Raw genomic sequence first — 15,118 nt, forward strand, 5'->3', positions numbered from 1 at the left:
TTGAATCCCAGCACAGTCACAGCTTACTGGCCTCGGGCAGGTTATGTTACCTCTCTGTGCTTCAGTTTCTTCATTTATAAAATGAGGAGAGCACTAGTAGCTTCCTCACAGGGTTGTGAGAATTAAATGAGTAAGGCATGTAGGCTAGTGCCTGGCATATAAAGTTCTCAATAAATGTTAGCTGCCTAAGATGACCAAATTCCTTAAGGAAAGAGGCCACATTCTTTTTTTTTTTTTTTTTTAAAGGTTTGGCACCTGGACTAACAACTGATGCCAATCTTTTTTTTTTTTTCTGCTTTATCTCCCCAAACCACCCCTGTACACAGTTGTATATCTTAGTTGCAGGTCCTTGTAGTTGTGGGATGTGGGACGCCGCCTCAACGTGGCCTGATGAGCTATGCCATGTCCACGCCCAGGATCCGAACCCTGGGCCCCCGCAGCGGAGCGTGCGAACTTAACCACTCCGCCACGGAGCCAGCCCCGAGGCCACATTCTTGTATTAATTTGGTATACACACATCCCAAGAGTATTATACACACAGTAGGTACCCAAAAGCTTGTTAAATTTGACTAAACTGGATAATTAGGCATTAGTACGACAGACCTGTATTCGTTTGCCTTTGTAGCTGTTGCATTCATGATAATTCTCTGTAGAAGGACAAGTAAAGACTAGCACTAAAATATTGAAATGCTTTGAGAACAGCTTGGTTCTGCTACTCTGAGCTTCCTTACCTCCTAGTATCGCCTCCTTCAGGCAAGACCCTTTGGATTTCCCTTCAGTCAGCAAGGAAAGAGTTAATGACAGTTGCATGGGGGCTTCCAGGACCTTTCTCCAGCTCTATGGATTGTGTCATGTCTGTGCTGGTGCCTCTGTTGATGTGATTATCCCCTGGGTTCAAAATAGCCGTTTCATGATGTCATCTAGTATGGTTGTGGTGAAATATTTACACATATGATATACATATTATTTTAGTAGAATTGCTTTTTACTTCTCCTTTCCATTACAGTTAGGGCACATGTTGTAGGGCATGTATTGGTAAAAGCTATGTGTCTACCAGGTTATGTTATTAATGAGTTTCATTTCAAGATAGAAAACAGGTATTTCAAACTATTCAGAAAAAGAGAGAGATGTTGAGTTTGAGAGTTGAGAACTACTGAGTAAATCCATGAGACTCCACCAGGTTTTTGTCCTTTATCCTTCTTACTTCAAATTAAAGTCTTTTTGTTGTTATAAATTAAAAGTTCAGATGGCCTCATCTCAGTAATAGAAATGAAAACATCAATAATTTATGTTCAGTGTTTGTAGAGATTATCATATCAGAATACTGTGTTCTATATTTCATTGATTCAGGTGGCTCTTGTTTCACCTAAAATTTTTAATCAAATGTTTTAGCTAATTTAATTAATTTTTTTACCATGGCATAGGGATCTTATATCTTGTTTTTCATTCTTTCAACATACTTTGTGCAGTGTCCTCATTGGTATATGATTTAATTATTTGGCATTGCAAACTGGAATATACTAATATGGTCTCTTCCATCAATAGAATTATATTTTTCTATTGAATGAAGTTTTTGGTGTTCATACCATTCATGGCTCCTCCAGAGATCCCCCTTGTTATGAATCCCTGTTGCAGAGCAATATCATGATAACCTTTTGATACTGTCAATTCACCTGTAATAAATGAAGATTTGTTATATTGAAGGATTAAATTTTGAGTCACATGAATACTTATTAAATTTATTTTTATTTTTGAATGGAAGTTCTCTTTCCCTGTGCTAAATTTATTACTTTCTTTCCAGAAATGTCTAATGCAAAAGAAAGAAAGCATGCTAAGAAAATGAGAAACCAGCCCACTAATGTGACTTTGTCTTCTGGCTTTGTGGCTGATAGAGGTGGAAAGCACCCTAATGGAGGTGGAAAACCTTTCCAAGCTCAGAAACATGGTAAGAGACACACGGTACTCTCTCCACTCCCATTTGGATCCTGTTTCTTTTGTCAATTCCTTTTGATAGTCATTATCTAAATAGTAAATGACCTGAATTAAAAACAGGTACAGATACAGTTGACCCTCATTATTTGAAAATTTTATATTTGCAAATTCACCTAGTTGCTAAAGTTTATTTGTAACCCAAAAATTAATTTTCACGGCACTTTCACGGTCATTCATGGGTGTGGGAAAAGTGGGAAAAAGTTTGAGTTGCCCCGTGTGGGTGTTCTTAGCTTAGGTTCCCAGGTGCCGTCTTGTTTCAGCTTTCATACAGAGATGGCCAGAGGATGGAGACCGTAGTGAGCAGTGCAGCATAGTGCAAGAAGCTATGGCTCTGACTGGGGTTTGAATTCCAACTGTGGGACTGCCTCAGGCAGGTCCTTAACACTTCTGAACCTCATTTTCTCTTTGTAAGATAAAAGAAATAGAATCTACCAGGATCAGTTTTTACCATTTAAGATTATAATCTATGTGAGATACGTATGTGTATATGTATATATGTGTCTGTGTGTGTGTACATATTTCCCCTAGGAATTCTGGTTCAGTATTTTCTAATTCAGTGTTCACTCTGACTTTACAGAACATAACTATTGGGAATAATGAAAATTGGCTATATGTATTTTAGAGCTGATATATTTTATATCTACTTTAACTGCTATAATTAAAGTACACTTCTGTATTTCCAAAAAAGAAGTACAGTGCAGTCATCATATCTTCATTTGACTTGTGTGCTTTAGAACCTTAAAAGGTGATATGAAGGTGATAGTTGTTCATTGGGCAGTGATAGAAAGTGCCAGTTTGGGAAGACAGCAAGCAGGTGACCAAGAACTTTTGGGGCACACTTTAAAGAATAGTGTGCAGTGGGTCTGATTAAGTAAGTTTTAGATTCATATTCAAAAGATGTACATTCAGATCCAACAGTTGATCCTCCCATGCCATGTGATAACCTTAACATATATTATCTTGTTTAAACCTCACAATGACAAACCTTGTAACAAGTTTCATGATTAAAGGGGCTTAATAATGAACACTATAGCAGAAACACCATAAAATTCTCTACTGCTCTCTCCCTCCATTCACAGACAGGGATTTGATGCTGTCTTAAGGTCAGAATGGTTTCAATGCCCAGACATTTGTATGCAGACTCTGCTTTTATTTCCTGCTTTAATTTAACGTAGCCTCCCAACTTGAGTGTGCCAGAGAATTACGATAAAAGACTGAACATGCAAAATCATGTGGATCGTAGTAGTGAAGGGAGCTTAGATTTAAAAATCCATGTTGCACTATTTATATGGAGAAAGCTCCCTTGTATCAGTTATATCCAAGGTTCTTTCATGTGTCTACTGACATGATTGGCTAGTGTGCTGCCTACTAGCCATGTCACCTTGGGCAAGTTAATTCACCTCCCTAACCTCCTCTTTAAAGAGAGGATAGTAATAGTCATCTTATAGCGTGGTTGTAGGATTAAAAACATGATCAGTGTTGCCACCCAGCATATGTTGTTCTCCACTGTAATCCTTAGCCCTGATAAGAGTGACATATTTCTTTTTGTTTTCTTTTTGAAAATATGCTAGAACCTGATTCTGGAACTTCACGACAGCGGCAAACCAAAATGACCCAACATTCACCACCTGAGCCTGATGTCAATGAGCAGTCTTCCTCTAAAGTAATGTTTAAAAAAAAGGGAGGATGGAAAGCAGGCCCTGAGGGCACTTCTCAGGAGATTCCCAAGTATATAACTGGTAGGTATTCGGAAAGAAGTGATGTTTGATTGTACTGTGAGCTCTTTGTTTCTAATGCAGGCAGCTTTCTAAAGCCCTCTGTCCTCTCTCGGGCCTGCCTCTCTATCCCTCTCCTCTCGTCCCCTCCTTCCACTTCAGGCCCTTCTCGCCTCCAGGCTGGACTTTGGTCACAGCCTCCGTGGGCCTGATTGCTCTCCCTTCTTCTGTTTCTCTCCTTTCTCTTACCTGTCTTCTTGTAAGTCCTTATTTGTGAACTCTTCCTCTTTGCCTCAAAATCTTCCCTGTCCCCTTACCCCACTTTTAAAAAATGTAAAATGCCATCTACACTGCTCAACATAGCATTCTTCAAAGATGCAACCAAATTTAACAGTTTGTTAAATCTGAGTATCTAAGGGCAACCAAGACCTCTAAATACCTGTCTCCAGGCGCTTTGCAGCCTCATCTCCCATCGCCCCCCCCATCACTCTCACCCCCACTGCTGCAGAACCCTATGTTCCTTGTATATACCTTAAGGGTACCTTCTGGTCTCTATGCCATCTTGGAGGAATTCACTTAAATTTCCCTGGTACTCTGTTTACTCTTCAGAAAAGAAAGTCTATTTTTCAATAAAGAAAATGAATAATAGTTATAGTTACATATTTGCAAAAAGCAGAAAATACTAAGAAAAAACCTTTGAGTCAAAACCATTGTTTAAATTTTGTTTTTCTTTGTTTTTTTGTGTGATTATTGCACCTTAAAATGGTTGTGATTATAGTTCATGGAGCCCTCTGGGGTTTTTTGTTTTTTTTTAAAGATTGGCAGCTGAGGTAACATCTGTTGCCCATCTCTTTTTTCCTTCTTCTTCTCCCCAAAGCCCCCCAGTGCATAGTTGTATATTCTTAGTTGTGGGTCCTTCTAGTTGTGGCATGTGGGATGCTGCCTAAGCATGGCCTGACGAGCGGTGCCATGTCTGCACCCAGGATCTGAACGGGGCGAAACCCTGGGCCACCGAAGTGGAGTGCATGAACTTAACCATTCGGCTACGTGGCCGGCCCCAGCCCTCTCTTTTAAAACACTCTTTGCAAATTTATTTTTTAACTTTTTTTCTGATTAGAAAAGTAAAACTGAATCCTTGCAGAAAATTTGAAATATGTAAAAGTTGAAGAATAGTTTCACAATTGTATCCTACAGAAATGACTACTATTGGTGTTAATCTAATAGGGGTTAGAGTGGTTGGTGAACCGTAAGCTCATGTGCTTCCAATCTGTCTGCCTTCTGAAATCTACCAGGAAAAATGTTGGTTTAAGACTTGTTTTTCATGACGGTGCTATTTCCTTCAACAGCTTCTACTTTCGCTCAAGCCCGAGCTGCTGAAATCAGTGCTATGTTGAAAGCAGTGACCCAGAAGTCTTCTAATTCACTGGTTTTCCAGACTCTGCCACGGCACATGAGACGAAGAGCCATGAGCCACAATGTCAAACGCCTTCCTAGACGGTTACAGGAGATTGCCCAGAAAGAGGTACAAATTTCCCTTAGTGTAAATGTTTAGGTTAGTAGTTCCTAAAAGAAATTGAGAAGTATTAACCTAATAGAATTTATTGAAATGAAAACTAAAAAAAATGCTCCTTTGCGTGTTTTTGGTTTAATCATTATCCCTTCCACCTCCACAATCCATTCCCCACCAAATTAGCAGGCTGTTGGATATTACACTGCTTTTAAATATAGCATGTGGAGCCCCTGTCTTTTAATGATGTTAAATAGTTGATGTTTCCTTGCCAGATTTAAAATAAAATTCTGACCCTCTTAACAGATAAGCAGTTGTAGCTCTGCATGTTGGGGTGTGGCCATCTTGGAGTTGGAAGGTTAACAAAGGTAGCAACGCCTAGTATTTGCCTTTTGACTTTTTCAAAGTTAAAAACGTGGACTTGGATTTAATTGAACTTGAACTTGTTCAAGTCTAAGTGTTTTTGGTTTTACGAAAGTTCTTAGCTTGGACATTCTCAGGTTGTCTAAGCTTCCATGTCTTTACTAATTGATTCAGAATTTCTTTATCAAGTGCCTTATAGGTACTGGTACCATACTGGTGGTGGGGTCGGACTTCATCAAGGTAGAGTCCTTATCCCTAAGGGGCCCACAAACAAATGGAGAAGAGTTTTTTCACGAAGTTTGGCTTGGCTGTAGAAGAGATTAAGAGTAAAAACTAAACAGGAATTTTGTACTTTCAAGATTTAATTTGAAATCTGTTTCCCAGTAGTATCATTTAGCGTTTGTCTGCCAATACCTAACTGACAGGAAATGTCTAGGTTTTCCCCACTTTTATATTTTTGGTCATAAGTTTTGGTTTTAGTTACAATCTTAGAGGTTAAAAAAACAACAAAAAGCTAGCATTTGATTTATTCCCTCTTGCTCTGTAGTGTTAAAAGGCACAATAAGCTTGAATTACTGTGTTGAACATTTTATAGATATTCTAGTCTTCATAGTCCAGGAAGCTTGCCCAATTAGTAAGGGATAGAATTGTGCTTCCTTCTTAGGTTTACGTGTCTCTAAATCTTCACTTTCTGTTGCCTCCTCTGTTTTCATTGCAAAAATCACTAAGTTAAAAAATTAAGCAAACTAATGGGGTCTGTAAGGTACTCCACTAACTCTAAGGTTAGTTGTTTGAGTTCCTAACATTTAACTTTCTTATGAGATGGTTACAAACTAGGATCTGCCTTTCTTCTTGAAACTATAGGCAGAGAAAGCAGTGCATCAGAAAAAAGAACATTCAAAAAATAAATGCCATAAAGCTCGAAGATGTCACATAAACCGGGTGCTAGAATTTAACCGTAGGCAAAAGAAGAACATATGGTTAGAAACTCACATCTGGCATGCCAAACGGTTTCACATGATCAAGAAGTGGGGCTACTGCCTCGGGGAGAGGCCGACCGTCAAGAGCCACAGAGCCTGCTATCGAGCCATGACTAACCGTTGCCTCCTTCAGGTATACTTTTCCAAGTGTTTTTTTTTTTTAATTTTTGTTTAGATCCTTTCTGATATAGATGGACTTTTAGAATAGTTCATGGTGTGCCAAAGCCCTGTGTATGAGATTATTCATTTTAAAATTGATTACTGAGCATGAGGCACTTTGCCAGATGCTGGGGGTGAACCAGCCTGAAGTTATTAAGGTAGACTGACACTGATCAAATAATTAGCAGAATATACAATTGTAAGGGAAAAATATGCAGTACTTTGAGCGTTAGTAACAGAGGAACAGGGAAGCTTCCGCATGGAAGTGATGTTTGAGCTGAGCTCTAAGCGATAAGAAAATAGGAGAGTGAGGGAGGCAGAAGGAAGCCAGGTAAGAGCAAAGACTTGAAATAAATTCTGTGTGACAGAGATGAAGAGAGTGAGAGCAAGGCTAACAGTAGGATGAGATTAGTTCTGGAGAAGTAAGTAGGAAGCAGATCATGCAGGGTCTTGTTGGTTATGTTTGAAATTTATTTCGCATTGGTTCATTAGGTAGTCATTCATCAACAACAGCTATTTGAGAACCATCTGTGTGCACTGAGCAGTGTTCGAAATTCTCTTCTAGATATTCATGATTCAGTGGGATGCTAGGAAGTTTGTTTTAAACTCTTTGAGAGGATAGTTGGTTTTAGAGCCTCATAATTTTTATCTGGCTGCCTCCCCAATTGCTAATTCAATTGCTTTCTCTCTCTTCTAGTATATAGTTAGAAATTTGATCTTTGCAGAGGGCCTACCTTTCAATGACAGGATGACCTTGGCCAACTTTCGAAAGCCACTGGTATTAGTATCCTCTGATACCTCTTCAGATCAATATAGCAGAATAATCAATACAAGAACCTTTTTAAAAATTTGTGGTAAAATATACATAACATGAAATTTACCATTTTAACCATTTTTGAGGTCTAGTTCTATGGCGTTAAGTGTATGCACATTGTTGTGCAACTATCATCACCGTCCATCTCCAGAACTTTTTCATCTCCCTGAACTGAAACTCTGCACACATTAAACACTAACTCCCCTTTCCTCTTTCCCTCCAGCCCCAGGCAACCACCATTCTGTTTTCTGTCTTTATGAAGTTCACTACTGTAGGTACCTCATAAAAGCAGAATCAAGCAATGTTTATCTTTTTCAGACGGGCTTATTTCACTAAGCATAATGTCTTCAGGGTTCATCCATGTTGTATCGTGAGTCAGAATTCCCCTCTTTTTTTCAGAGGAAGACTGGCCCTGAGCTAACATCCCTGCCCATCTTCCTCTGCTTTATATGTGGGACACCTGCCACAGCATGGCTTGATGAGCGGTGCGTAGGTCCACAGCTGGGATCCCAAACGGCGAACCCCAGGCCACCGAAGAGGAATGTGTGAACTTAACTGTTGCGCTACCAGGCTGGCCCCAGAATTTCCCTCATTTTTAAGGCTGAATGATATTTCATTGTATATATTTACCACATTTTGTTTATTCATTCATCTGTCAATGGACACTTGAGCTGCTTCTGCCTTTTGGCTATTGTTGATAGTGCTGCTATGAAAATGGATATACAGGGGCCGGCCCTGTGTCTGAGTGGTTAAGCTCTATACTCTGCTTGGGTGGCCCAGAGTTTTGCCAGTTGGATCCTGGGTGGGGACATGGCACTGCTTGTCAGGCCACAGTGAGGTGGCATCCCACATGCCACAGCTGGAAGGACCCACAACTAAAAATACACAACTATGTACCAGGAGGCTTTGGGGAGAAAAAGGAAAAATAAAATCTTAAAAAAAAAAAAGATGGATATACAAATATTTCCTCAATCTTTGTTTTCAGTTCTTTTGGGTGTGTACCCAAAAGTGGAATTGCTGGATCATGTATTAATTCTATGTTTAGGTTTTTGAGCAACCACCATACTGTTTTCCACAGAGGCCACACTATTTTACATTCCCACCAGCAATGCACAAGCGTTCCAGTTTCTCCATGTCCTCACCAACACTTGTTGTTTTCTATTTTTTGTGGGGTTTTTTTGATAATAGCCGTCGTAATGGGTGTGAAGTGAATACAAGAACCTTTTAAGAGCCTTTGATTTGAAGACTCAGCTGCAGAAATCATAGATTCTAGTTGAATTCTTCATTTTACTTTGAGGAGACTGGGATCCAGAGAGATGAAGTGACTTGCCCAGGGCCACACAGCTTGTTGGTGGCCTGTGTAGCACCTGGGCAGCTGATTCTTCTGGCCTGTGCTTTTTCCATTGTACTCTGCCATCTCTCAAATTTTAGGACAGACCTAAGAGTTGATTCTCATTTTGGGCAAGATTTTTGCTGAGGCTATCAGATATTTTCTTTATATTTAATCAGCCCTAAGTAATAAAAATAATAGCTAATAGTAACAAATATTTAGAGTACTTAATTTATGCCTGTTTTAGTACTTTACATATGTTTACTCATTTAATCCTTACAACACTATGAGGTAAGTTTTTACCGTTACTTCCATTTTACGAATGAGGAACTCAGGTATGGAGAAGTTAGGTAATTTGCCCACAGCCGTACAACCAAAGAGTGGTGAAGTTGAGATTTGAGCCCAGGTAGTCTGACTCCAGAGTTACACGCTCTTAACCATTATTTTCTCTCAGCCAGTTGTATAAATTTGGGTGAGGTTCATCTAGCTGACAGCTGAGGGTAGATCACTGTTGCTGGGAAGGTTTCTGTGTGTGAGTGATAGCATTGATTGATGGGAGTTTGTCAGAAGCTTACCTATTATCTGCATTTAATTTTTAGTTGCTGAGTGTACTGAAATTGCTTAAAGGTGCTGGGGCAGAGGGGTTGGTTTGGGGGTGAGTGAGCCTGACTTGGCTTCTCCACTTACTGATTGTATGGCTTTGTTCGAGTAACAGTCTCTGTCTCCGTGTCCTCATCTGTCAAATAAGATAACAATAGTACCTGGTTCTTCAGGTGTTGGGAGAATTAAATGACAGTCTGTGCAAGGAGTTAGCGCAGCGCCTGGCGCACAGTAGCCCTACAGTGACTGTTATTATAGTTCTTTAACATATTGATTTTACTAGCTCAGTTTGATCTCTCTTCATCTTATTTAAATTGGTAAGGTCTTACTGTCATTACTCTCATTTTTCCTTGTACACTGTTTAGTCAAAGTTGCATATCATAGTCAAGACAGCATGAGAGGAATAGAGAATAAATTAATTGCAACATGTATCTCTGGGCTCGGTGTTAAGTTATCTTTAGATCCTGAATTAGCTGACCAAAGTGAACAATCTTAGCATAATTTTGCAGAATTTATTACTGCTTGCTAATTTGACTCTGGTTTATTACTTTAGGGGGATTTTAGGGAGGAATAATCCTTTACTTAGAGGCAGCAGTTTTTATATCTTTCTTATAACTTGTCTATGAATATGAGGTGAAACAAATATTTTTTTCTAAAAAGTAGGACACTGTAACCTACATATTAAATGGAAGTTCATTTTGGTTTTGAGTCAAATGGGTTTAAGAATATTTGCTGATATAGTAGGAGTAGACAGGTTTCAGATTTTGACTTATGAAATAATAGCTTTAGCAATTTGTTCTGTGTCTTGAACTTCTAGAGGTTTTTCTGATGTGGCTTTTGGCTTCTTAGCAGTTTTTCTTTTTTAAAGATTGGCCTCTGAGCTAACATCTGTTGCCAATCTTCTTTTTATTTTTCTTCTCCCCAAAGCCCCCCAGTACATAGTTGTATATTCTAGTTGCAGGTCCTTCTGGCTGTGCTGTGTGAGATGCCGCATCAGCGTGGCCTGATAAGTGGTGCCGTGTCCACACCCAGGATCCAAACTGGTGAAACCCTGAGCTGCCACAGCAAAGTGCACGAACTTAACCACTCAGCCATGGGGCTGGCACCCTTCTTAGCAATTTTACCCCATGTAAATTCCTAAGTATTTAATTGTGTCTCCCTCTGCAGGATTTATCCTACTACTGTTGTTTGGAGTTGAAGGGCAAAGAGGAAGAAATACTAAAGGCACTGTCTCCAATGTGTAGCATAGACACAGGTAAACTTGTTTCAAAGCTGAGTCCTTTTTTAGTCTTTGTATATTTATTCATTTTATGGATAAGTGTCTGCTGTAAGCATTTTGGAATTTAAATATATATAAAAATGTGTGAGACAGTTCTTGTTCCCAATGAGTATATTAATATATGGAAAGCTTTGGGTGGCTTTTAAATCATTTCTCACATTGTCAAGTGTAAAGTGAGAGAACCATTATTCTAATGGCGTGAATTTAGCCAGGAAGAAACTCAGGACTCATTAAATTGTTCATTTAATAAATATTTATTGAGAACTTACTGTGTCCCAGGCTTTGATCTAAGCGGGCATCAAAACCAAAACCTTATCCTTCATGGAGATGGACAGTAAATAATAGTATGGCCATCAGGAAGTAATCCTGCAGCGTCAACACTTGAAATTGTGGAATTTTGTTTCTGTTTATGTCAGGATTGACTTTTGCAGCGGTTCACTGCTTGTCTGGAAAGCGCCAAGGTAGCCTCTTGCTTTACCGGGCAAATAAATATCCTAGAGAGATGCTGGGGCCTGTTACATTTATTTGGAAGTCTGAGAGGACCTCTGGTGACACTTCTGAGAGCAGGCAGTTGTGGATCTGGATTCATCCAACTCTCAAACAGGTATAATCCTGGAGATTATTTCCCCATCACTCTGTTACTGCATTCTTGATTACTGTTGGACATCAATGCTGTAGAAATTTAAATGGTATAAAAGTTGGACTGATCTTGGTATTTGAATATAGGAAGAAAAGCTGTGTGAAGATTACATGAAGCAAATCTTGACCTCTCACTTTTTAGTAAGCCATGAGTAGAAGTAGAGATGGAAACCAATCTTACTATGCAAATGGCTTCAAATGTTGCATTTGGATTGATGTTTCTGCCATGCCTGAATTGGTTCATTGGTATCTAGGTGCCTGTTAGAACCTAGTTGGTGATGAGAAGTTGTTTTGTTTTGTTTTGTTTTTTTATTGAGGTCATAATAGTTTATAACATTGTGAAATTTCAGTTGTACATTATTATTTGTCCATCACCATAGGTGTGTGCCCCTTTACCCCTTTTGCCCACCTCCCAATTCCCTTCCCCTCTGGTAACCACTAATCTGTTCTCTTCGTCCATGTGTTTGTTTAACATCCACATATGAGCAAAATCATTTGCTGTTTGTCTTTCTCTTTCTGGCTTATTTCACTTAACAAGGTCCATCCATGTTGTTGCAAATGGGAAGATTGTGTCTTTTTTATGGCTGAGTAGTAGTCCATTGTATATACATAACACATTTTCTTTATCATTCATTAGTCAGTGGGCACTTGGGTTGCTTCCACATCTTGGCTATTGTGAATAATGCTGCAATGAAGATAGGGGTGTATAAGTCTCTTTGAACTGTTGATTTCAAGTTCTTTGGATAAATACCTAGTAGTGGCGTAGCTGGGTAGTATGGTGTTTCTCTTTTTAATTTTTTGAGAAATTGATGACAAGTTGTTTTGAGTAATTCTGATGATTTTTTAATACTGCATGTAGCTTACCTTCCCTTTTTAGCATATTCACTGCTTGTATATGGTATGGTATAAAATTTTCACTTTCAACTTTTTAGAAAAATTTGATCAGAGTAGTGATGTTGTTTTCCTTAATTTTTGACATTTAGGAGTTTCTTTTTCTGTGAAAAAAACTCAAAAAATAAAAAAGCTTTTTGATGTTGATGACTTTAATTTGTGAAGGGATGAAAATGTAAATTTTTAAAGGGAGAAAAAATAACATAAACTAAACCAATTTAAATTTGTAGTGTATTTAAATTTCAAAATGTAAAAGTAAAATGTTTAAATATATCCTTAGGATATTTTAGAGGAAATAAAAGCAGTGTGCCAGTGTATGGAACCCATCAAACCAACTGTCTGCATCCAAGACCCCGTTCTGTCACCATCCCAAGAAAAAAGCCAAACTGAACTGCCTGAGGAGAAAATTGGCAAGAAAAGAAAACGGAAAGATGATGGAGAAGATGGTAAACCAATTAAAAAAGTTATTGGTGATGGAACTAGAGATCCATATCAGCCATATTCTTGGATCTCTCCAGCCACCGGCATTATAATCAGGTACGGGTTGAATTTGCTCTGAACATTTTCAGTAAAGTCTTGCTCTATTTTTGCCTGTGGCACAAACATTGTATTTAATGGAAGTTTGCATTTTGAGACCTTCTCTCTCTTTCAGTGATTTGACGATGGAGATGAACAGATTCCGGCTCATTGGTCCGCTTGCCCATGCCATCCTAACTGAGACACTAAAAGCTGCTTCCGTCCACACTGTAAGAGAAAATATGAGTGTAATGTTCTATTTTAGTCATGTTCTTCTCAACAAATTTATGAAACCTTACATATAATTTGGTAACATTTGGACCATGGCTTATAAATGTTTATTTCCCTACTTAGGCTTATTATTAAAGACTTTATCATCTTTCACTTCTAGAAGTAAAAGTAATCTCAATGAATGTAGCAAGTAAACTGACTTTTTCTTATTTAAATACAGATGACTCTTGCAGTGTCTTGTAGAAGGGTCTTGTCTTCTGCTCCTTCGGTGGGTAACAAGAGCCCCTAAAATCCCTGAAAGTGTCTACAATTTTTTTTTTTGTTTGTGCAGGTGTGAGGCATATTTTCTGGGGCTAGTTTTAATGATCTGCGATGCCTAAAAAGTTTGAGAGCAATATGTCTGGTGCAGCACTGTCCAGTAGAACTTTCTGTGAGAATGGTGTTCCATTGTGCTATCCCATACTATAGCCACTAGCCACATGTGGCTGTTGAGCACTTGGAATGTGGCTAGTGTGACTGAGGAGCTGAATTTGTACTGTTATTTAATTTTAATTAACTAAAAATTAAATTCAAAGAGCTCTCTGTGCCTAATGGCTGCCATGTTGACAGCACAAGTCTAGATAGTAGGGCCTAGACTGGGAATTAGACACTGTGGGTTCAGGTTTGGGGTGTTTTCCTATATTAGTGCAGTTAACCTTTTAGTGTCTGTGCCTCTCACAGATTTGACGTGGTCAAATATGATGATAGATCTGAATAGCTTGTGAGCTTTTAGAAGAAAGATACTTTAAAAAACAAAGGCTGCTTCTCTCTTCCCTGCTTCCACGCTGGTCTCAATCCTGTTGTCTTCCTGACTTCCCTCCCTCGTTCCACCTTTTCACTCCGTTCTCTACCCAGGAGGCAGAATGATCTTTTAACAGTTTATTCATGTCATGTTACTTCCTGATTAAAAGCTTTTGAATAGCTTCTCATTGTATTTAAGATAAAATCCAAAGCCCTTAACGTGACTGCGTCATCTCGTGCCTTCCTGCCTCCTCCCTCTGCACCTCCTGCACTTCTGCCGCATTGGCCTTCCTTCAGCTTCTAGAATATGTCTGTTCTCATCTGCCTTAAAGCCTTCACACCTGCTTTTCTCCGCCTGCCAGAACATTCTGCCTCCACCACTCTTTGCTTGGCTAAACCTTCTTCATTCTTCAGGCTTTAACATTTATATCCTTTACCACTAGAATCCTTTCCTGATCCCCCAAAGTTAAATTACAGCCCTCCTGCTGTTTTTATTGCATCTTGTACTCTTGCTCAATTTATATGTCTAGATTTGTTTTATAGTATTATTATGATTATTTTTTGGTGAGGAAGATTTGCCCTGAGCTAACATTCGTGCCAGTCTTCCTCTGCTTTGTACGTGGGATGCCTCCATAGCACGGCTGAGGAGTGGAGCAGGTCTGTGCCTGGGATCCGAACTTTAACCACTCAGCAGCGGAGCTGGCCCCTAGATTTGTTCTGTGTCTTTATGACACTTGTGTTGAGCTTCGTGCTGGCAAGGGCAGGGGCAGTCCTGTTCTTTGCTTTGTCCCCAGTGCTTAACACAGTGCCTGGTGCAGAGTAGGTGCTTCACCCTAGCTAATGAGTTGCAGAAGGAGGGAGGATTTGAACCCAGGAGGTTTGGTTCCAGAGCTTGTACTTAAACTACTAAGCTCTGCTGCCTGAGTTTCTGTGAGGTACACGGCGCGTGTGTTACGGGTTGCTTCTTTAGAATCCATAAGGGCACGTCCTGTTTCAGTGAACTTCAGTATGAATCATGGCTATAGGTTCTCCTTGTGGGCAAACACATGGTACTTGGTGTGCTTTTGGAAACCTTGCTCAATTCCTAGTTCTGTCTGGAAAAAAATATAAGTATTTATGTGTCTTATTTGAAGTTTCCAGGCGTATAATATAGTTGTAATATATCCTTTAGCTCGAGATTTCTTCAAAAGGTATTAGTTTGGTTTTTCTTTGGTGAGGAAGGTTTTATTGCTTAAATTGGTGGTAATAAAGTTGGCGACTGTAGGAGAGGAGCAAAGAGCAAGGCCTGTCTTGTTCCACTGTGCTTGAGAGAGAACGCAGGC

The 15,118-nt window shown here is 39.3% G+C and overlaps 1 protein-coding gene across 1 annotated transcript in view; it reads left to right on the forward strand.

Moving 5' to 3' along the window:
• The window catches only part of POP1 (POP1 homolog, ribonuclease P/MRP subunit), a 34,927-nt gene that overhangs the window by 1,300 nt on the left and 18,509 nt on the right, over positions 1–15,118 (forward strand). The window contains exons 2-9 of the mRNA XM_008527681.2: positions 1,802–1,945; positions 3,564–3,731; positions 5,054–5,229; positions 6,442–6,690; positions 10,628–10,715; positions 11,156–11,343; positions 12,550–12,806; positions 12,922–13,015. Of these exons, the coding sequence (XP_008525903.1) occupies positions 1,804–1,945; positions 3,564–3,731; positions 5,054–5,229; positions 6,442–6,690; positions 10,628–10,715; positions 11,156–11,343; positions 12,550–12,806; positions 12,922–13,015 (1,362 nt within the window). The 5' untranslated portion in view covers positions 1,802–1,803. The remainder of the gene's footprint in view (positions 1–1,801; positions 1,946–3,563; positions 3,732–5,053; positions 5,230–6,441; positions 6,691–10,627; positions 10,716–11,155; positions 11,344–12,549; positions 12,807–12,921; positions 13,016–15,118) is intronic.

The sequence above is a fragment of the Equus przewalskii genome, chromosome 8, assembly GCF_037783145.1.
Source record: "Equus przewalskii isolate Varuska chromosome 8, EquPr2, whole genome shotgun sequence".
In the NCBI taxonomy this organism is placed as follows: Eukaryota; Metazoa; Chordata; class Mammalia; order Perissodactyla; family Equidae; genus Equus; species Equus przewalskii.